Source organism: Pelophylax lessonae (genome assembly GCF_965119305.1).
Source record: "Pelophylax lessonae genome assembly, chromosome: 6".
Classification (NCBI taxonomy): domain Eukaryota; kingdom Metazoa; phylum Chordata; class Amphibia; order Anura; family Ranidae; genus Pelophylax; species Pelophylax lessonae.
Window position 1 is genome coordinate 134498804 of NC_138773.1, and position 22678 is coordinate 134521481.

The 22678-nt window shown below is 46.6% G+C and overlaps 1 protein-coding gene across 1 annotated transcript in view; it reads right to left on the bottom strand.

Annotated features, from left to right (window-relative positions):
- CPPED1 (calcineurin like phosphoesterase domain containing 1) overlaps positions 1-22678 on the bottom strand; it is a 454522-nt gene that overhangs the window by 148056 nt on the left and 283788 nt on the right. The window contains exon 3 of the mRNA XM_082261885.1: positions 21074-21496. Coding sequence (XP_082118011.1) covers positions 21074-21496 — 423 coding nt within the window. The remainder of the gene's footprint in view (positions 1-21073; positions 21497-22678) is intronic.

Below are 22678 nucleotides of genomic sequence, written 5' to 3' on the forward strand. Positions count from 1 at the left end.
GTGTGTATATGTATTTGTTGTCAATAGTACATCGTATACCCCTGTATGTTGTGGTTGCTAAGGTGCCCATCTAATAGTTTTTTGAAACCATCGATGCTCCCTGCTGATACCACAGCTTGTGGAAGAGAATTCCACAACCTTACAGCGTTGACAGTAAAGAACCCTTTACGCAGTACAAGGTTAAACTGCTTCTCTTCCAATTTCAGTGAATGGCCACATGTCCTTTTATATTCCCTTTCGCTGAAAAGTTTGTTCTCTATGCTAGGGTCGCCAGTATATTATTTGTACTTTGATATCATATCCCTTCTCAAGTGTCCAGAGAGAATATGTTCAATGCTTGTAGTCTTTCCTCATAGCTGAAATCCTCCATTTCCTTTATTAGCTTTGGTGCCCTTCTCTGGACTCTCGCCAGGTCCTGAGGACTGGTACCCAGAAGTGGACGGCATACTTAAGATGTGGCCGGACCAGAGTGTTGTAGAGTTGGAGAACTGTTTTATCTCTGGAGTGAACCCCTTTTTTATACATGCCAGTATTTCGTTGGCTTTGTTTACAGCAGCTTGGCCTTGCATGCCATTGATGAGCTTGTAGTCTACTAGGACCCTCAGGTCCTTTTCCATCTTACAGTCCCCCAAAGGCTCTCCCCCTAGTGAGTAATTGCGTTCGTATTTCTGGCACCTAAATGCATTACCTTATATTCTCCAACATTAAACCTCATTAGCCATATAGATGCCCACCCTATTATTTTGTTCAAGTCTTCTTTCAAGGTTTCCACACCTTGTGTAGAAGTTATTGCCCTGCTTAACCACTTTACAACCGGAGGATTTTGCTGTCTTCCGTCCAGGCCACTTTTTGCGATTCGGCGCTGTGCGACTTCAACTGACAATTGCGCGGTCGTGCGACGCCGTACCCAAACGAAATTTACGTCCTTTTTTTCCCACAAACAGAGCTTTCTTTTGGTGGTATTTGATCACCTGTGCGATTTTTACTTTTTGCGCTATAAACAAAAAAAGAGCGTTTATTTTGAAAAAATAACAATATTTTTCACATTTTTTTATATGAAATTCCCCCCAAAAAAGATGTAAAAACCAATTTTTTTAAAAGTTTTTGGCCAATTTGTTTTATGCTACATATGTTTGGTAAAAAAAATCGCAATAAGCGTATTTTGATTGGTTTGCGCAAAAGTTATTGCGTTTACTAACAAAGGGAAAGATTTCTGTCATTTTTGGTGTTTTTTTTTTTAACGCGTAATGGCGGCGATCTGCGATTTTTTTTGCGGGACTGCGACATTGCGGCGGACAGACCGGACCCCTGACTGACATTTTTGACACTTTTGGGGGTACCAGTGACATTACTGCAGTAATCAGTGCTATATATATGCACTGTTACTGTAAAAATGACACTGGCAGGGAAGGGGTTAATTTTATTGGAGAGGGAGGGGTTAATGTATGCCTGGTGCTTACTGACGTGTAGGGGGGGAGGTGACTATGTGATTCATGGACAGATCGGATGTCCAGCTATGCTGAACAGTCCGATCTGTCACTCCCTGTCACTATGGAGATCCGCCCGCTGTGTTTACACACAGCGGGCGGATCTCCAGACTCGATCCCCGACGATCGGGTAAGAGCAGCGGCGATCGCCGCTGCTCCTCCCCTGGCCCGACTCCCGCTGTGAATGAAAACAGCGGGAGCGAGCCTCCGGCGGCGCGCAAGCGCCGCCCAGAAGGGAAGGTCACGTTAATACTACGTGACTGGACGGGAACGAGCCACTCTGCCGCAGTACTATTACCGTGAGCGGTAGTAGAGTGGTTAATTTAGTATTGTCCGCAAATACGGAGATTGAGTTGTTTATCGCATCCTCCAGATCATTAATGAATAAATTAAACAGGATTGGTCCCAGGACAGAACCTTTTGGGACCCCACTTTCCACACCAGACCATTAAGAGTACTACTCATATATCACCACCATTTGGATTCGCCTCTGAAGCCAGTTTTCAATCCAGGAACTCACCCTATGGTCCATACCTATATACCTTAGTTTGTACAGTAAACGTTTGTCGGGAACTGTATGAAATGCCTTTGCAAAATCCAGATACACCACATCTACAGGCCTTCCTTTATTTAGATGGCAGCTCACTTCTTGATAGGTGGTTAATAGATTGGTCTGGCAGGAGCGATATTTCATGAATCGATGCTGATTACTACTAATGATAGAGTTTTCATTACTTAAGTATTGTATATCATCCCCTCCAATAGCTTGCAGACTATTGATGTTAGGCTAACCGGCCTGCAGTTTCCAGGGATATATCTTGGCCCTTTTTTAAATATTGGTACCACGTTGGCTTTTCTCCAATCAGCTGATACCATTCCCATCAATAGACTATCCAGACCATTGTTCCTAATTTTTATGGCTATCACCTGGCTGAGTTCCTTAAGGACCCTTGGGTGAACGCCATCTGGTCCCGGTGCCTTATTTATTTTAAGTTTTTCAAGTCTAGTTCTGAGTCTGTCTTCCATTAATCATAAGGGTGCTTCCTGTGACGTTTTATTAACATTACTGTACAGTCTAGGTCACTGAATCCCCCCCGTTTCTTTTGTGAAGACTAAGGAGAAGAATCTATTTAGAACCTTTATCTTCTCTCTGTCCATTATAGTCAGATTCCATTCATCGTCCTTTATGGGGCCAATATGTTCTGGCCTCATTTTCTTACTATTTATATACTTAAAGAGGAAGTAAACTCTTCCTTTTTTTCCCCCTGCAAAGTAAATGCATAATGTGCTAGTATACATTGCATACTAGCAAATTATGTGACACTTACCTGCAACGAAGCTCGAGTTGTCCCTGCTGCCGGCCACATCCATCTTCACCTGTCTTCCTTCCGGGTCTGCAGACTCCGGCTGTGTTACTGGCCAGAGCCACATGACATCACTCCTGCCACCAGCCACGGAACAGGGCTCTGAAGAGACGTCACGGGCGGCCGTTTCTTCAGAGCGCATGCGCCAATGACGTCATCGGCTGCATGCAATGTAAATATCTCCTAAACAGTGCAAGTTTAGGAGATATTTAAAGCACCTATAGGTAAGCCTTATTATAGGCTTACTTATAGGTAACAGTCATCAAAGTGGGTTTACAACTACTTTAAATAATTTTTTAGGGTTTTTTTTTATGCTCTTCCGCTATGTGCCTTTTCGTGTTCTATCTCAGCCGCCTCGATTGAGCGCTTACATTTCGTATTGCATTCTTTGTAATGTTGGAATGCTGCCAATGACCCCTCAGCCTTGTGTTTTTCGAAGGCCTTTTCTTTAGTTTTTATATGCATTTTTACGCTGGAGTTTAGCCACCCAGGGTTTATTTTAGCACGTATTCCCTGTTGGAATGCACTGGCCAATACCTTTATGTAGTATGTTCTTAAAGCACTCCTATTTTTCCTCCCCCTTTTTAATCTTCCCTATTTCTGCGATAAAGGGAAAACCCCTGAATGGTTACCAGTCAATCATGAGAGCTGTCAAACCAAGTCTCCGAAATACCCACAAAATTTAAACCCTCCTCATACATTAACAGCTCCAGTTCTCCCATCTTGTTGGCCAGATTTCTAGAATTGGCATACAAACCTGGCAATTTTGTCTGGTTGCATACTATATCCTCGTTAGATGTTATGAGGCTGCACTTTTGATTTGTCAACTTCCCTTCCTTGGGTTTTGGATCTCTGGTCACCCTACCACTGATGCCCCTAATAAGTCTTGCTTTACCTTGCTCCCTGCCGGCTAGCTCTACATCTGGAACCTCCCACCATCACCTAGTTTAAAAGCCCCTCTAACTTTTCGGCCATCTTCTCTGTCTATCCTTACCCTTTGCCCCGCTCCCGCCCTCACTGGAGGAGTTCCTTCCCTGGCAGCTAGGGATGTCACTCTGCTCCAGCAATGCTGGTCCCTGACTAGTTTCTCCAACATCACGTGACAGGGCGTATTTATTGAGATGTTCCAGCCCAGGACTGGCCTCCTTGACTTTTTCCCCTCTACCCTTCCTAACTATCACCCAACTACTCTCCTCTGGTGCCTGCACCCTTGCATCTCCACCCGCCTCTGTGCTGGCCCCTTCTGGGTACGTTCCCAGCTCTCCTTTAGTATGGAGATTCTTCTCAGTGTTGCCAGTTGCTTCCTTAGATTCAGGACCTGGGCTTCCAGGGAAGCAACGTTCCCTACATATACAGGTACTCCGTTACTTAACGCTACTCAACAGTACACAGGTATGCAGAAAATACTCAGATATGCACAATACTCAGCAGTACTCAACAATACACAGATACTCAACGAAACTTTAATTTTTAGGGACTCGTTAAAGACTAGAATAGTACCACGGGATTAGCGTAGGGCCAATATTTCAAAAGGGTTTAAAGTCTTTGCCACGTAACTATAGACCTGTTAATTTAACTTCTATAGTCGGGAAGATACTGGATAGTTTAATTAAAGACCACATAGATAAGTTCTTGCTGGAAACAATATTTTAAGCAATAGACAGCATGGATTCATGAAAGATCAAAGTTGTGACACAAACCTGATTTCTTTTTATGAGGAGGTAAAACCTTGGACAAAGGGGAGGCTGTAGATGTTGTATACTTGGATTTTGCAAAAGAGTTAGACACAGTTCCCTCTCCCGGCTAATGTGTATGGTAAAGTCTACAGGCTTGGAAAGATCAGTTTGTAAATGGACATAAAAGTGGCTAAAAGAAAGAGTTCAGAGAGTAGTGGTTAATAATTCTTACTCTGAATGGTCTAAGGTTATTAGTGGTGTACCCCAAGGTTCAGTGTTGGGACACTTACTTTTTAATATCATTATAAATGATATAGGGTCTGGGATTAAAAGTACCATTTCCGTCTTTGCAGATGACACCAAGCTTTGCAGTAGAAAAACTTCCTTACAGGATGTCTCCAACTTTCAAGCCGACCTCAATGCACTGTTTCATTGGGCAACTATGTGACAAATGAGGTTTAATGTTGAAAATGTTATGCACTTGGGGGCTAAGAATATGCATGCATCATACATACTAGGGGGAGAAGAACTGGGGAAATTAAATTAGTTGAGTTATTCACTTTAAGGTCAACACAGAGGTCTTTAAGGTCTTTACGTCTAGAGGTAATTAGGTTTCATCTCCAAATATTGAAAGGTTGCTTCACCGTAAGAGCTGTGAAAATGTGGAATAGAGGTGGTTCTGGCTAGCTCACTAGATTGCTTTAAAAAAGACCTGGATTCTTTCCTAGGTGTACATAATCTAAATGGGTACTAATATTTATAGGTAAAGTTGATCCAGGGAATATCTGATTGCTTCTCGGGGGATCAGGGAGGAATATTTTTCCCCAGCTGTAGCAGATTGGATCATGCTTTGCCGGGGTTTTTTTGCCTTCCTCTGGATCAACTGTAGGTAAAGGATTGTATATATGGGATTGTATGGTTGGGTTTTCTTTACTGTTTTTTGTTTTTTATTGGTTGAGCCAGATGGACTTGTGTCTTTTTTCAACCTGATTAACTATGTAATCCTCAGATAGTCAACAATACTCACACTACTCAACAATACTCAGTTACTTACACTACCCCCTCCTCAGCCAGCGTCCCCACTACATCAGTCTTTGCTCTTAGTTTGTGTCTCTCTGCTCCTGCTCAGCCACCCCTGTAAACTGACGCTTGCAGGGCTTGTCAGCAGCTCCTCTTTCTCCCTCGGTCAGCCTGCTTCTCAGTGCTCACTCCCGGTCCCGCTGTCACTTCTGCCGCACTTGATCCCCGGATCACTTGCTGCCATACCTGGTCCCCTTGTCACCCCGTCTCTTACTATTCGGTCTTGGCCCCCCCCCCCGGGACATCAGCCACCTCCGCCCAGTCTCGGTGGGGGGTCCGGTCAGCAGCTCCCAACTCCACACACCACGCTGTCTCATTGACAGCACTTCCGCTCCTTCCTCTCAGAAAGTTAACAGCACCACCTGCTGCTCTTGTGACCTACAGGAGAAGTACTGGCATTGTCATGCTGGAAAACCCATCCACGACACATCTTCCGTGTTCTGACTGAGGGAAGAAGGTTCTCATACAAGATTTTAGAATACATGGCCCTGTCCATTGCAAGTGGGAAAACTTACAAAATCTGCAGGGGATTAAATAATTATTTTTCCCACTGTACCTTCTACTTTTAGGCATATAGGTATAATCTTCCAATGAGATGGTCCGCCTATCTCCTGTTTCCACTAGGGGCTCTCAAATTGGTGACATCATCAGTGTAGTTTGTGTTGTGTCACTGGGTTTGGCAGGGTGGATGGTCTCCTCTCACTGGCACTTGCAGGTTCCAGGAATCAGCTCCTCTCCCTCCTCCTCAGCCTTCTCTCTGAACAGGGTGGCGGGTGCGGGAAGACTGACTCACACGGGTAGAGCAGCCTCTGGGCTGTCAGCGACAACCACAGTCCCCTCTCAAATAATCAAGCTGATAAAGTGCCACTTCTAATCCCCCTAGATTGTGAGATGTATAGGTTAATAAAAAGGTATTAATTTCTCAAAGTGAACGCTTGAATGCTGCATAATGTTTGCTCTCAAGCCAGTGGTTCCTTGAGATTCTGCAACAAATTCTGGAGAGGAAATTAAGTTGTAAAGTTTGATGCCTTCCCCATGCCCTAGGTTGATGAACTTCTAGGCCACGCAAGTTTTGAGACCACCCTTGATCTGACTTTGTGATATAGTCATGATCCTTTGACAAAGGAAGTTTAAGAAAAAAAACTTAATTTTTGTAAAATCTTACCGTAAAATTCCTCTCTCTGAGTCCTCCGACAGTCGCCGCCCCTCATATAGTCTTCACCAATGGGTATTGGATTCCACTCCGCAGGAGTAGCTAGGCATAAGACTTGTTAAAAACAAAAGCATTTAACAGACACACCCATGGGGGCTGTCCAACTGGTCAATACCCCCCTGCAGTAAGCCATCCCAACTCAGTTTGGTAGCATAGCAGTAAGTGTACAAGAACCCCAAAAGAGGGGCGGGGGCGGCGACTGTCGGAGGACTCAGAGAAAGGAATTTTACGCTAAGATTTTACAAAAATTCCGTTTTCTCTTACGTCCTCCGACAGTCGCCGCCCCTCATATAGTCTTCACCAATGGGATGTCCCAAAGCAGTGTAGACATGAGGGGTGGGAGACGCAACCGTACAAAAGGCAATGCAGTCAGAGAAAGGAACCTTACACGCACAGTAAGAGAACCGTCTGGGCAATAGAAAAGGCTCAACAGGAGCAACAACCCAGGAAAGCAAATAACCCAGGGGAAAAACAACCCCAACAGCCAGGGACCCACAAAAAAACATGGGTCCCCTATGGCACTGCCGCACAGAGAACTTTGCGGCCAAAGGAGGCATCAGCCGATGCCAGAACATCGATCTTATAGAATTTTGAAAAGGTGTGCACCGACGACCAAGTCGCAGCCTTGCACACCTGGGCCACCAAAGCCTGATGCCGGTAGGCCCAGGACGTACTCATAGATCTGGTAGAGTGCGCCTTAACAGGGAAGGGTGGAACCCGTTCCTTCAAAGCATAGGCCTGTACAATTGTCTGTCTGATCCATTTGGCAATGGTCGCCGCAGACGCAGCCATGCCCTTCCGAGGTTCCTCAGGAAGGACAAAGAGGGAATCCGATTTCCGAAAGGATTCAGTGGACGACAGGTAAACCTTGATCGCCCGGACAACATCCAAGGAATGCAAGGCAACCTCCTTAGGATGCTTAGGATTCGCACAGAGTGAAGGCAAAACAATGTCCTCATTAAAGTGAAAGTCAGACACCACCTTAGGTGGAAATGACGAGTTAGGTCGCAAGACCACCTTATCTTTATGAACCACCAGGTAAGGAGAGTGGCAAGACAACGCCGCAAACTCCGACACCCTGCGAGCCGAAGTGATCGCCACTAAAAAGGCAACCTTCTTAGACAGCAGAGGCAATGATATCTCCCAGATATTTTCAAAGGGAGAATGCTGTAACACGGACAGAACCAAGTTCAAGTCCCATGGAGGTAAAGGCTCCCTCCGGGGAGGGGCCAAATGTCGCACACCTTGAATGAAGGTGCGCTGAAAAACAACAGCCAGTGCCCTTTATCGTGGCCAGCGCCAGGCGCTGGTCCACACCAGACTGGAGGAAAGCCAACACTCTCGTCACCGAGTATGAGGGAGGAGAAAACCCCCTTGCCTCACACCAGGCAAAATAAGCTTTCCAGGTGCGGTAATAAATTTTACCAGACGAGGCTTTTCTAGCCTTAAGGTCAGAATGACCTCTGGGGACAGACCCCTGTCTCTCAGGACCTGGCTTTCAACAGCCAGGCCGTTAAAGCCAGCGACTGTAAAGCAGGATGGAAGATCGGTCCCTGAGACAGCAGATCTTCTCGCAATGGCAGCCGCCAAGGAGGCGCGACTGCTAGGTGAACGATGTCCGCGTACCAGGACCGCCAAGGCCAGTCCGGTGCCACCAGAATCACCAAGTTCGGTTCCGAGGCCAACCTGCGAAGGAACCTGGATAACAACTGAATCAGAGGAAAGGCATACATCAGACGATACTGATGCCAAGGGGCCACCAACGCATCCGAGGCGTCCGCCAGAGAATCGCGCATTCTTGCCACGAACCTTTCCATCTTGTGGTTTAGCCGGAATGCGAACAGATCCACGTCCGGGGATCCCCACTTCGCACACAGCATTTGGAAGACCTCCGGGTGTAGAGACCACTCCCCCTGATCCAGGGTCTGGCGGCTCAGATAATCTGCCTGCCAATTCTCCACACCCGGAATGTGAACTGCTGAAATCGCCGGGACATGAGCCAAGTCTGTCCCACCTGGCCAGGATCTCCGCCTGGAGAGACCGTGTGTGAAACTGAGCAAACGGTATCGCCTCGAAGGCTGACACCATCAACCCCAGGCACCGCATGCAGGTCCTGAGCGACTAAGTTCCTTTGTCCCCGAGGGACCTGATCTCGTTCTGAAGGGTCCGGAGCTTGTCCTCCGGCAGGAATACCTTTGCTTGAGCAGAATCCAAAACCATTCCCAAATAGGGAAGACGAACCGAAGGAGACAGTCGACTTCTGAACGTTGATGGTCCAACCAAACTCCTGGAGCGTCTGTACCGTAGTCGACAGATCGCACAACAGGCTCCGACTGACACTCGATCTTAATAGGAGATCGTCCACATATCCCAAGACCGCTATGCCCTCAACAGGCCCAGAACAGGCGCCAGCACTTTGGTAAAGACCCTTGGAGCTGAAGCGAGACCGAAAGGTAATGCTACGAACTGATAGTGGTCCTCCGCTATGGCAAACCGGAGGTACCTCTGATGACCCTCGAAAAATGGGGATGTGCAGGTACGCATCCTTTAGGTCGATAGAGGCCAGGAATTCCCCTGGACTCAGGGAGGCCACCACCGAGCGCAGGGATTCCATTCTGAACTTTCGAACGCGCACGAAGCGGTTCAGAGCTTTCAAGTCCAGGATCGGACGCACCTTGCCCTCCTTTCTGGGCACAGTGAACAGATTCGAGTAAAAACCACAAAACCTGTCCCAATGAGGCACCACGACGATCACCCCCTAGGCAAGAAGGTCCTGCACCGCTTGATGCAAATGAAGATTTGAGGGAAAGAATTTGTCCGCCGGCCGTGAAAGGAATTCGATCTTGTATCCTGATCGAATGATTTCCTGAACCCACCTGTCCGGAATTCGGAGCAGCCAAGGTTGGAGGAAACCGCACAAACGTCCCCCCCCCACCCCTGAAACGAGTGAGGGCGTTCCTTCAGGCAGAGGCGGATTGAGCCGCCGCACCGGCATGGCCAGACTTTGGCTTGCCCGCCCAGGGCTTTTTCTGGCCACCTTGGCCCTTGAAGGGTTTGCCCTTGTTTTGTGTCTTGAAGGCATGAAAGGACCCCTGATTGGCTCTAAAGGCAGGACCCCGCTTACCGCGAAAAGACTTGTTCTTCGGATTCTGGGGCAGCAGTGTGCTTTTGCCCCCAGTGACTCCTTTCACCAAGGTATCTAAAGCCTCGCCAAAAAGGCGAGACCCTGCATAGGGAAAATCAGCCACCGTTTTCCGTGACGTCTGGTCAGCTGACCAGCTCTTCAGCCAGATCAGTCGACGGTTAAGCACCGCAACACTAGACAGGCGTGCAGCCAAAAGGAGCCTCATTTAAGGCCGCATCGCACAAATATATGACCCCTTGATGAATTTGGTCCACCATGTCCAGCGTAGTAGGCGGGGCAGAATCGAACACGAGAGTGCGTCTAAGCACCTTAGTCCAATCTGCCACCACCTAAGCCATCATGACAGAAGCGAAAATAGGTTTGAGCATGGAACCTGCCACCATATAGGCATGGCGGGCAAGAGACTCCAACCTCCTGTCCGTAGGATCCCGGGAAAACCGGGGTATCCTCAGTGGGAACCAAAGTAGCCTTGTTCAACACGGCCACCGTGTGATCCACCAGGGGGGCCACACACCAGCACAAATCCGTAGAAGGCGCAAAGGGGTAGAGCAGTTGAAATCTTTTAGGCACCATGAAAGGGCGTTTCAAACTGCACCATTGTTCATTCACTGTGTGATGAAACTCAGCGGGGCAGGGAAAAACCTGCGCCGACTTGCGGGTCCTATGTGTACCAAAGGAGGACACAATGCCTGGAGGATTCACTAAAGTCGCCACCACAGTGGCCAAATTAGGTATAACGGGGGGTTCAGCAGAACTAGGGTCCCCCACCAAGGCTGGGGGGAATTTGCTGTCCTGAGAATCCATTGCAGAAAACACCATGAAAAAAAGTACTGGCCCTTTAAGAGCGCTGCGGACTGCGCAGCCCACCGCTATATACACTGTGTACACAGATCCCCCAAAAGGGACAAAACTGAGCCAGAAGGGATACAACAGAGAAATATGGAAGAGACAGTCTGCAGAGCCCCACAGAGTGTTACCACACCGATCGCTGCTCCAGAGGAAAAGGAAGTGAGGTCACCAGAGGCTGAACTATATGCTGCAAGACTAAGGGTAAATGGCTGCCCATAGGAAACAATGGGAGGCTTCGGCAAAATGGCCGCCGACATGTGCTTGGAACGATCGTTCTGCCACACACAAGATGGCGCCAAAACCAGCACACAGCAAGCTGCTTACAAGCCCATAGTGAAGCAAGACATGCTTGCCCACACCTAAAATGGCGAACCGCACGGTTTTTACCCGCTGCGGCCGCCGCACACATGGTCTGCACCTCCAAAAACACCGAAGTGACACAGGAGGGGCCCCCAAACCCACACAGCTCCAGCAATGTAATAAAAGAGACCCCCGCAGGGATCGCATCAGGGAGCCCCACAAACGCACAGACATGGGGGAACACATAGCAACAGAGGACTGCCACCCCAGACAGAGGCCCCACACAGAAAGTACTCACCTGTACCGGATGGCGTGGGGTGCCTCTATGAAACGGAAAGCCGCTGTCCTCAGATGACAGGGAATGCCGTCAGCCAAATGCAGGACACTGCAGCACTGAACCGCAGATGTGTCCAGTGAGGTAGCCACCTCACAGGCTGCATCCCTGCTGCGAACAGGGCTAGGTCGTTCTTAGTGCCAGGGCGAACACATAGCTGAACGCTCGATGGCGGGCTGGGGATCTATCTGACCCTCTGCCCTGGAGAGCCAGGGCGGCCAGTCCGATTCCCAGCTCCGCAAAATCCATCTTCGTCCGAAGATCCGACTAAACTAAAGCTGACAAAATAAACAGCTAGTAAAACAAAGAAAAACTGACATTCTTGCAAATAAAAATCATAAGAAAAAGATTAGAAGGCTGAGACTGTAGCCCCAGCACAGGGAAGCCTATCTACTCCTAACGCTAGGCAGAAGACAAACTGAGTTGGGATGGCTTACTGCAGGTAGGTATTGACCAGTGGGACAGCCCCCATGGGTGTGTCTATGTTAAATGCTTTTGTTTTTAACAAGTCTTATGCCTAGCTACTCCTGCGGAGAGGAAGTCAATACCCATTGGTGAATACTATATGAGGGGCAGCGACTGTCGGAGGACGTAAGAGAAATAGTATTTTCTATTCCAGGAAGTTTGTTTCAGTATGTCTGAATGCCCTTTGAGTTACAAGCTCCTTCTGGGTCCTAACAAATGATGGATGCTAGACTACACATTTTTCATCTTTTAGCTTTAACTTTTCAAATAATGATGTCGTTTTCATGCATTAATCAAGCAAAATAAAAGGTTAAAACAATAGTAAGTGTCTCTATGTGCCATTTTCAATATGTACATATTTAGTCTGGTTGAAAAAAAAGTCCATCTATTTCAACCAATAAAAGGAATAAAAAATAATTATACAACCCTATCTACACAATCCAATAACCACAGCGGATCCAGAGAAAGCCGAAAAACCTCAGCAAAGCATGATCCAATTTGCTCCAACAGGGGAAAAAATTCCTTCCTGATCCCCCAAGAGGCAATTGGATTTTCCATGGATAAACTTTACCTATAAATGTTAGAATCCAGTTATATTCTTCTGTACATTTAGGAAAGAATCCAGGCCTTTTATAAGCAATCTACTGAGATGGACATAACCAGCTCTTGAGGGAGTCTATTCGACATTTTCACAGTTCTTACTTTGAAGAAACCTTTCTGTATTTCGAGATTAAATCTCTTTTCCTCCAGGCCTAAAGAGTCCCCCCCTTGTCCTCTGTGAAGACCTTAAAGTGAATAACTCGACACCAAGTTCACTATATGGAACACTTTGTATTTATACATGTTGATCATATCCCTTAATCTCCTCTTCTCAAAAGAGAATAAATTCAGTTCCTCTAGTCTTTCCTCATAACGGAGCTCCTCCATGCCTCTTATGAGTTTGGACGCACTTCTCCGCACTTTCTCCAGTTCCCCAATATCCTTTTTGTGAACTGGAGCCCAAAACTGAACTGCATACTCCAGGAGAGGTCTTACAAATGATTTGTACAGGGGTAAAATATCTCTCTCTTTCTGGAGTCTATACTTCTCTTAATGCAAGAAAGGATTTTGCTCAGTTTGGAAACTTCAGCTTGGCATTGCATGCCATTATTAAGCTTATGATCTACCAGAACACCCACATCCTTCTCCACATTGATTCTCTCAGTTGTACTCCCCATATTATGTATGATTCATGCATATCCTTAGCCCTCAAGTGCATAACTTTACGCTTATCAACATTAACCACTTGACCTCTGGAAGGTTTTACACCCTGACCAGGGCATTTTTTGCTATTGAGCACTGCGCTACTGTATAACTGGTAATTGCATGGTCGTGCAACGTTGTACCCAAACAAAATTTATGTCCATTTTTTAAAACTGCAGGTTAAAACTGTTCAAGCAAAACAAGTTTCTCTGTGATCAAGGGAGGATCAGATTAAAAACTGGATTTTTAAATTACCATAAAATCCTTTTTTCTGAAGTTCATTGACAGATATAGCTCCATATTATTCTTAACCATTGGGTTATGCTACCCCTACAGGAGTAGGACACTAGGCAGGAAAAGTCTTTACCACCCCTATGGGGCAGTCCCTGGGGGTATACACCCACTCACTCTGCTATAAGCATTCCGTTTATTGCAAGTAGTGTCAGAGGAAAAAAACACAAACCAACTCATATATAAAGAGAGCCGGGTGCTGCATCTGTCAATGAACTTCAGAGAAAAGGATTTTACGGTAAGTCGAAAACCCAGTTTTCTCCATCATTCATTGACAGGCACAGCTCCATATTCTTCTTAACCATTGGGACGTCCCAAAGCAGTATTAAAATGAGGGATGGGAAAACAATGCGGAAAGGAATGCAATTCCCAAAGGCTAAACTTAGCCAACCAGGCAACATGTAGCTCACCTAGAAATAACATACACCCTCAAAGACTAAATTCTCTCTTAACCACTTATGGACCGGAAAATTTTCCCCCTTAATGACCAGGTCATATTTTGTGATTTGGCACTGCGTTACTTTAACGGACAATTGCACGGTCATGCGACACTGTACCTAAATAAAATTTATTTCCTTTTTTCCCACAAATAGAGTTTTCTTTTAGTGGTATTTGAGCACCTGTGTGATTTTTATTTTTTGTGCTATAAAAACAAAAAAAAGAGCGACAATTCTGAAAAAAAAATATTTCTAACACATAGCATGTACATAGCAAAAATTGCACCCCAAAATACATTCTGCTATTCCTCCTGAGTATGGCGATACCACATGTGTAACACTTTTTCACAGCCTGGCCACATACATAGGCCTAACATCCAAGTAGCGCTTTACACAAAGTTGTCCATTTATCCACTTTAAGACTGGGCCTATTTTTGACACTTGGTGTTTACAAGCTAAAATCATTTTTTTTGCTAGAAAACTACTTGGAACCCCCAAACATTATATATTTTTTTTAGCAGAGACCCTAGAGAATAAAATGGAGATCATTGCAATATTTTTTATCACACCATATTTGCGCAGCAGTCTTCCAAATGCGATTTTTTTGAAAAAAATTCACTTTCTTGAACTAAAAAATAAGAAAACAGTAACTTTAGCCCAATTTTTTTCCATAATGTGAAAGATAATGTTACGCCGAGTAATTAGATACCCAACATGTCATGCTTCAAAATTGCGCATGCTCACAGAATGGCGCCAAACATTGGTACTTAAAAATCCCCATAGGCAACATTTTAAAAATTTCTGCAGGTTACTAGCTTAGTTACAGAGGAGGTCTAGGGCTCAAATTATTGCTCTCGCTCTAACGATCGCGGCGATACCTCACATGTATGGTTTGAACACCATTTACATATGTGGGCGGGACTTGCGTATGCGTTTGCTTCTGCGCGCGAGCTAACGGGGACAGGGCGCTTTAATTTTTTTTTTTTTCCTATTTATTTTATTTATTATTTTTTTATTTTTACACAGTTTAAAAAAAAAAATGTTTTGATCATTTTTATTCCTATTACAAGGAATGTAAACATCCCTTGTAATAGAAATAGGCATGACAGGTCCTCTTTATTGTGAGATCTGGGGTCAAAAAGACCTCACACCTCACAACTACACTAAAAAAGAAAAAAAAAAAAAGAAATTGTTGAAAGAGGAAAAAAAAAAAGAAAAAAAAAAAAAGCGGCCCTTTAAACCGGTTGCTAGGCAACATCTTTTGACGTAGCTCCGGTCCTCCAAGACCATAGAGTCGAGTGAGGGCCATCTTGCCCTCACTCGACTTCCTGTCTCTGAGGTTTCGGGACCGGATAGTTTTCCCCGCTGCCGGCGGGTCCGGTAAGCTGCGAAAACGTCTGGGACGCGGCAGGAGGGGGGGGCACCTCTTCCCCTGCACCGTAAGGGTAATTCCGCGGCGAATCCGCCACTGGGACCACCCTTATCTGAAAGCCGACCACCGTTTCAAAAAATACCGGGGTTATGGGGGCTATCTGCTGCCATAACCCCAGTATTTAGCTTTTAATGGCCGACGCATATAGTCGTTAGGCGGTCAGTAAGTGATTGCATGTAAGGCAAACAGGTGACGATGACTGACGGGGTGACAGGTGACGATGACTGATGGGGTGACAGGTGACGATGACTGATGGGGTGACAGGTGACGATGACTGATGGGGTGACAGGTGACGATGACTGATGGGGTGACAGTTGACGATGACTGATGAGGTGACAGGTGACGATGATTGATGAGGTGACAGGTGACGATGATTGATGAGGTGACAAGTGACGATGATTGATGGGGTGACAGATTACAATCACTGACGGGGTGACGTGACGATGATTGATGGGGTGACAAGTGACGGTGATTGATGGGGTGACAGGTGACGGGCGATGGTCACCGATGGGTGACAGGTGACGGGCGATGGTCACCGATGGGTGACAGGCGATGGTGCACGGCGGTACTGATGGCAGTCTCTGGTGACCGGTGAACTTTAGGCTATGTTCACATGTGAGCGTAGCGATCATGGGCAGAATCACTGCGATTCTGCCCGCGATCCAGAAATCATTGCAAATTGCGGGGCGCCTGTGCGTTGCCCGTGATTTGCAATAGCACCCCAAATGCTGTGCGATGTTGCTGCGATTTCCGCCTGCCGAATCGCGGCAACATCGCGCAAACAACGCATGACGCCCCAAAGAAGCTCTTGTACCTTTTTTGGGTGTCATGCGTTGTTTGTGCGATGTTACCGCGATTCGGCAGGCGGAAATGGCGGCAACATCGCACAGCGTTTGGGGTGCTATTGCAAATCATGGGCAACGCACAGGCGTCCCGCGATTTGCAATGATTCCCGGATCGCGGGCAGAATCGCGGTGATTCTGCCTGTGATCGCTGCGCTCACATGTGAACGTTATGGGTGTCAATTTCTGGGCACTGATGAGGTGACTGTTGGGTGACAGGTGACATTGGGGGGGGCTGAGGACTGTGTGGGGACGTTTATTTGTGTGCTTTTACTTTGTGACAGGCACACAGAGCAGTAACTCACTGTTTCTAGCTCTGCTCCCCTCATACTGGAAGCTGTATGAGGGGAGAAGAGCTAGTAACAGTCAGTTACTGCTCTGTGTTTACATTTTGTGATCGGCTGTGAATGGATTCACAGCCGATCACATAGTAAACAGTCACTGTCAGTGACTGTTTACTACCGCCGGTGACAGCTGTGTTCCTACGGAACACAGTGCCACAGACATGACCGCGCTGCGCGCTCCCGATCGCGCGGTCGTCTTGTGGGCGCCTTCATTGTGATCGGCTGTGTCATTGGAACACAGCCGATCACGTGGGAAACAGCCACGCCCATTGACTGTTTCCCCCCTGCCGGTGACGGGGGGTGTCCCGGGGACACCCCGACACCGGCAGTGCAGGGCGGTGTGCACGCGATCGCGCGCCTGCCCTGCTTAAAGTGCCGCCGTCATATGACGGCGGCCCAGGATAATGGTCGCTCCGCTCCGCCGTCATACGGCGGGCGGGCGGCAAGCGGTTAAGGTTAAAAAAAAAAAAAAAAACGCAAAAAGTATATTTTGATTGGTTTGCGCAAAAGTGTTTGTGTCTACTAACTACGGGAAAGATTTATATCATTTTTATTGTTTTTTATTTTTTACAAGTAATAGCGGCGATCTGCGATTTTTTGCGGGACTGCGACATTGTGGCGGACAGATCGGACCCCTGACTGACATTTGACACTTTTGGGGGGACCAGTGACATTACAGTGACATTACTACAGTAATCAGTGCTAAAAATATGCACTGTTACTGTAATAATGACACTGGCAGGGAACACAACAGTGTGGGTGATCAAGGGGTTAAATGTGTACCTAGGGGCGTGTTTCTAACTGTGGTGGGGCGTGGCTTGTGGTATGACCATAGAGACCTGTGATCCTATATGATCATTCCAGGGAGAACAACGGTCAGCTGTGCTTACAACAGCTGACCGCTCTTCTCTCTCAGCGTGGAACGATCGCGGGTGTCAGGCGGCAATCAGAGCCGGCTGCCCGCTGCATCGGCTTCCCCGCTGATGAGCGGGGGCGGGAGCTCGCCCCCTAGCTGCCTCCAAGCGACCAACGTAGCCCTGCGTCGGTTTGCCTGGGAGAGCCATACCACCACAGTAAATATGCAGTAAGCGGTCGGCAACCGATTAAACAGCAGCCTGCAAAACCTTGCAGCCAAAGGAAGCATCCGAGGATGCCAACACATCTACTTTGTAGAATTTTGTGAACGTGTGCACAGACGACCAAGTTGCCACCTTGCAAACTTGTATTGCTGACGCCTGATTGCGACAAGAACCTGACCCTTAAGTGAATAAGCCTGTACCATCGTCTGCCTAATCCATATGGATATGGTCGCAGCAGACGCAGCCAATCCCTTCCGAGTTCCTTCCGTAAGGACAAAGAGTCTGATTTCCTGAAAGACTCAGTAGCGGCCAGGTAAACCCTATTTACCCGAACCACATGCAAAGAATGCAAAGCAATTTCTTTAGGATGCTTGGGCTTAGGACAAAGTGAAGGCAGCAAAATGTCTTCATTCAAATGGAAATCAGAGACCACCTTAAGAAGAAAAGACCGATTTGTTTGAAGTACCACTTTATCTTTGTAGACCACCAGATAGGATTACGGCAGGACATCACCGCCAATTTTCAGACACTCGGCACGCAGAGGTAATAGCCACCAAAAAGGCTACCTTCTGTGACCGTGTAAGCAGAGAAATCTCCCTAATGTTTTCAAAGGGAGGTTTCTGAAAGACTGACAGTACCAAGTTAGGATCCCACGGAGGTAATGGGGACCGTATTGGAAGAGCCATATGGTGAACTCCTTGGATAAAGGTGCGAATCAAAGAATGCGTAGTTAAAGGATGTTGAAAAAACACTGCCAAGGCCGACACCTGGCCCTTAATGGTACCCAAGGCCAACCGCTGGTAGACCCCCCTCTGGAGGAAGGCCAATATCCTAGCCACTGAAAATGAGCATGGATGCACCTTAATCGATTCACTCCATGCGATATACATTTTTCATGTACGATGATAAATCTTCCTAGAGGTAGATTTCCTAGCCTTCAACAGTGTAGGAATCACTGAGTCAGAAAGACGCCTATCCTTCAATACCTGGCTTTCAACAGCCACGCCATTAAAGCCAGGGACTGCAGAGCAGGATGGAAGATCGGCCCTTGAAACAGCAGATCTTCTCTGAGAGGAAGTCTCCAAGGAACATCGGCGATCAACCTTACCAGATCGGCGTACCAAGACCAGCAAGGCCAGTCTGGAGCCACCTTCCACCTCTACTATGTGCAGAAGCCTTGGAGGAAGTTTTATCAAAAGAAATGCATAGATCAGCCGATGCTGACCCCAAGGAGCCACCAGTGCGTCCACCAGAGGATCCCGAGACCTGGCAACAAACCTCTGCACCTTCTTTTTGAGCCGAGAGGCTAACAGGTCCACATCAGGTGTCCCCCACCGGACACACGGCAGGTGAAAAACCTCCAGGTGAAGGGACCATTCCCCACTGATGAAACACCTGACTCCTCAAGTAATCTGCCTGCCAATTTTCCACTCCGGGGATATGCACGGCAGAGAGGGCTGGAACAAAGTTTTCTGTCCATTTTAGGATCTCGACCACTTTTCGGGGCAACAGGACACTCTTGGTGTCCCCTGGATGATTGATGTAAGCCACTGCAGTCTAAGTATTGAGCCCGCTATCACATGTGAGTGGCAGGACAGTCTCAATCCTTCTATCAACACGGTCTTTAAGGACCGTAGACTCCTCTACCGGGACCACAGTAGATCTGTTCTGTCTAGAGACCGAATGGTCCACCTTTGATGGAACGGTCCATTTATTGACTACAGCGTCCGCAAAGGGGAAGTGCCTCTTAAAGCGCTTTGGCACCACTAACATCTGTTTAAGGTGCCCCCACTGTTCAGTGACAATTTTGTCAAAAAGTTCCAGACATGGGAAAACCTTGCCCGACTTCTGGGATTTGCATGTGTCAAAGGACACCTGCGTCCCTGACGCTGTACAACCATCCTCCATTTTTAGAGTTTCCCGCACTGACACTATAAGTGCCTAAACCAGCGCGTTTTCCTACGCAGGTGCAGATGAGGATAGTTCATCCTCGCCATCAGAGTGCTATGATGCAGATCCCTCAGGGTGACTCGCGTCCGTGGCAGCCTTATCAACCTCAGAATCTGAGGATACAGATGAGGCAGGAGAGGGCAGTGGGCACTTTTTGCTAGTCCTCTTTTTGTAGGACCAAATCAAAGTTTGACACCAGGGTTTCCAAAAGTGCCGTTAAGGCAGACAAGGGTTGCACCCCGGAGGTCCCCGCAACACTAAGGAGGGGATCAGTAGGTGAGACTTTCTCCTGGGACTGCATGTTATCCCAGGGACAGCGTAGTGTTACTTTAAAGGAAGAGGAAGTACCTGGGTCAACACTAGAGTTAAAGCCTTGCACTGCTGTACATCGTTCTCGGACTAGAAGAAAATGGCCGCCCAATGCATTTTAATGGGAAACTACAGAGATGGCTGCCGAGCCTAATACTGCTAATCTACTGAAAAATGGAGGTGTCCACGGCACGCCATGCGGTCTACAGGATCCCCTGAGGGATCCAGCAATCATTAGACATAGGGGGGCCATGGCAGGGACCCCCACCAGGATTAACCCCCCCCCAGTGGATCGCGCGATCAGCAGCATCAGCACTCGCACACCCCCCCCCCCTCGGGCCCCCCCCCCCTGCACCATACCGCACTAAGGTAGGGACCCCTTATGAAATAGTTGGGAGGATGGCCTGAGAGGGGAGCCTGGTCGATGGGGGAAGTTCCCTAGGGACCCCACATACAAGGGGGGACATGGGGGATAACCTGAGGGTTCGACCATCCCAGGAAGGGCCAACATCACCCCGAGAACGCAAGAGATATGGGGGGACACTACTCACCATTCCATCAATATTTAGGTGGGCACCACTCTGGACAGACCACCTCTCCACCTGGGTTGGAGGTGCTGACGGCCAAGGGGTATGCTGCGACTCAAGACAAACCAGGTCGTGTGCATCCCGGCGAGGTGTTTCACTCGCGGGCCAGCCCCCGTCCAGCGAGGCTATGTCGTGGCGAGGCCTAGCGCGGAGCTGCGACCTGCATAAACTCGCTAGCCAGACTGGGAGGTCATAAGGACTGGGAGGTCATATCCAGTCTGATGCCCAGTCCGGCTGTTGATTGTAGTTCTCTCAGGAACATAACTAGCTAAAAAATTAAAATTTAGACACAAGGTTCCCTTTTTACAAAAAAAACATGCTAGGACCGAAATCCCAGCAGGAAACTAGGTCCTACTCCTGAACTAGGTAGAAAAAACCGAATGCCTATAGCAGAGTGAGTGGGTGTATACACCCAGGGACTGCCCTATAGGCGTGGTAATGACTTTTTGTGCCTAGTGTCCTACTCCTGTATGGGGAAAGCATAACCCAATGGTTAAGAAGAATATGGAGCTGTGTCTGTCAATGAACGATAAAGTAATGTTTTTTTAAAATCTTATACAAATGATTATCAGGATGTCAAAGTGTAATTTTTTTACTGTGCAACAAAGAACATTTAATTATCATTTAACAATATTAAAGCACAGTACCTGCTTTATGAAACTTCTCTAAAAGCTCTTGTCGAAGTGATCTTTCCAGGTTGAAATACGTATTGTCTTCATCTGGATTCTGAATGAACAGAGGAATATGCTGAAATACGATAACTCGGTTACAATGCCGCTGTTGAGCAAGAGCCAGCTGATCAGCCAACCACCGTTCTTGGTTTTCTTTCAGTTCTGAACATTTAGAAGCATCAAACATTAACTGTGAATTAAGTACAAGGAAAAAAACTCCACCAACCCAGAAGGAGAAATAGTCATCACCCCAGTTGTTGGAGAAGTCTTGAATTGTCTCTGATGTTGGTGTATTGCCTATATCATGATTTCCACTGACAAATACTAGAGGAATGTCATGGTTGGTTTTTAGGAGGGCAGCCTTCAGGTCATGTTCTTGAGCAGGTTTCCACTCTATTGCTGAAATTAGAAACACATTTAAGGTACACAGTAAGTATGGTATGTATGTATGTATGTACAGGTGAGAAATTATTTAAAATATAGCTAAAAAGTTTTTCGTACAATTTCCCCCAAACAAACCTTTAGGGAAAAGAAAACAGGAGACACAGTAAGTTATGAAACATTATTGTACCCAAAACCTTTTTTAATTTAGAGTGGAAAATTGTTAAAACCCCTTATTAACCCCTTATATTACTGCTGTATGCATCTCCACTGGGAATATTCACAATTTGTCCCAGTGACCATTATCATTAGGACTGAAAGTAAAGAAAAATCCAAATATTCAAGCTGTCACCAGAAGAAAACCACTAAGTGGAACTCCAGGTCAGAACCTCTGCCATAAGTTGGTAAAGGCAAAGAAATTAGAATTATTGAATAAGATATATTTATTTGAAAAAAGGCAGTTAGGTGGCATTAGACGCCCCCCCCCAAGCATATATTCCCTATTCCTTTTGGTGCGACAATTCTGGAAAAAAAAAAACATTTGTCACATCCTGCTATAAAACAAAAGATGTAAAAATCAAAATGTTTCATCCTTTTAGGCCAATTTGTATTCTGCTACATATTTTTATAAAAAAAAAAAAAAAAAAGTTATCGCGTCTACAAACTAGGGGAAAGATTTGTCATTTTTATTTATTTTTTACTAGTAATGGCGGCGATCTGCGATTTTTAGCAGGACTGCACATTGCTAGGGACAGATCAGACCCCTAACTGACTTTTTTGACACTTTTGGGAGGGACCAGTGACATTTCTACAGTAATTAGTGCAAAAAATATGCACTGTTACTTTGTCCATCTTGGTTTGGCTGATGTGTAAGTATGGTTTATCCCCACCATGGTTTTTTTATGAGTCTCCATAATTCACTAATTGCTACCTTGTATGCTTATATGTAGTGCAAAACGTCTGTTTAGTATATGCATATGCAATTTTATATGACTTTTTACATTTTCAATAAATTTGTTTACTATATCTACTTTACTACTAATGGCCAATTGTGTTCAACCCATTCAAAGTCAAAGGGCAATATTCTTCTTCTTTGGTTTCTGTAAATTTAGGGATGGAGGTGTGTCACTGGCAGGACCGGACATGTTTTAATTTGTTACTGTAATAATGACATTGTCAGGGAAGGAGTTAACCTAGTGA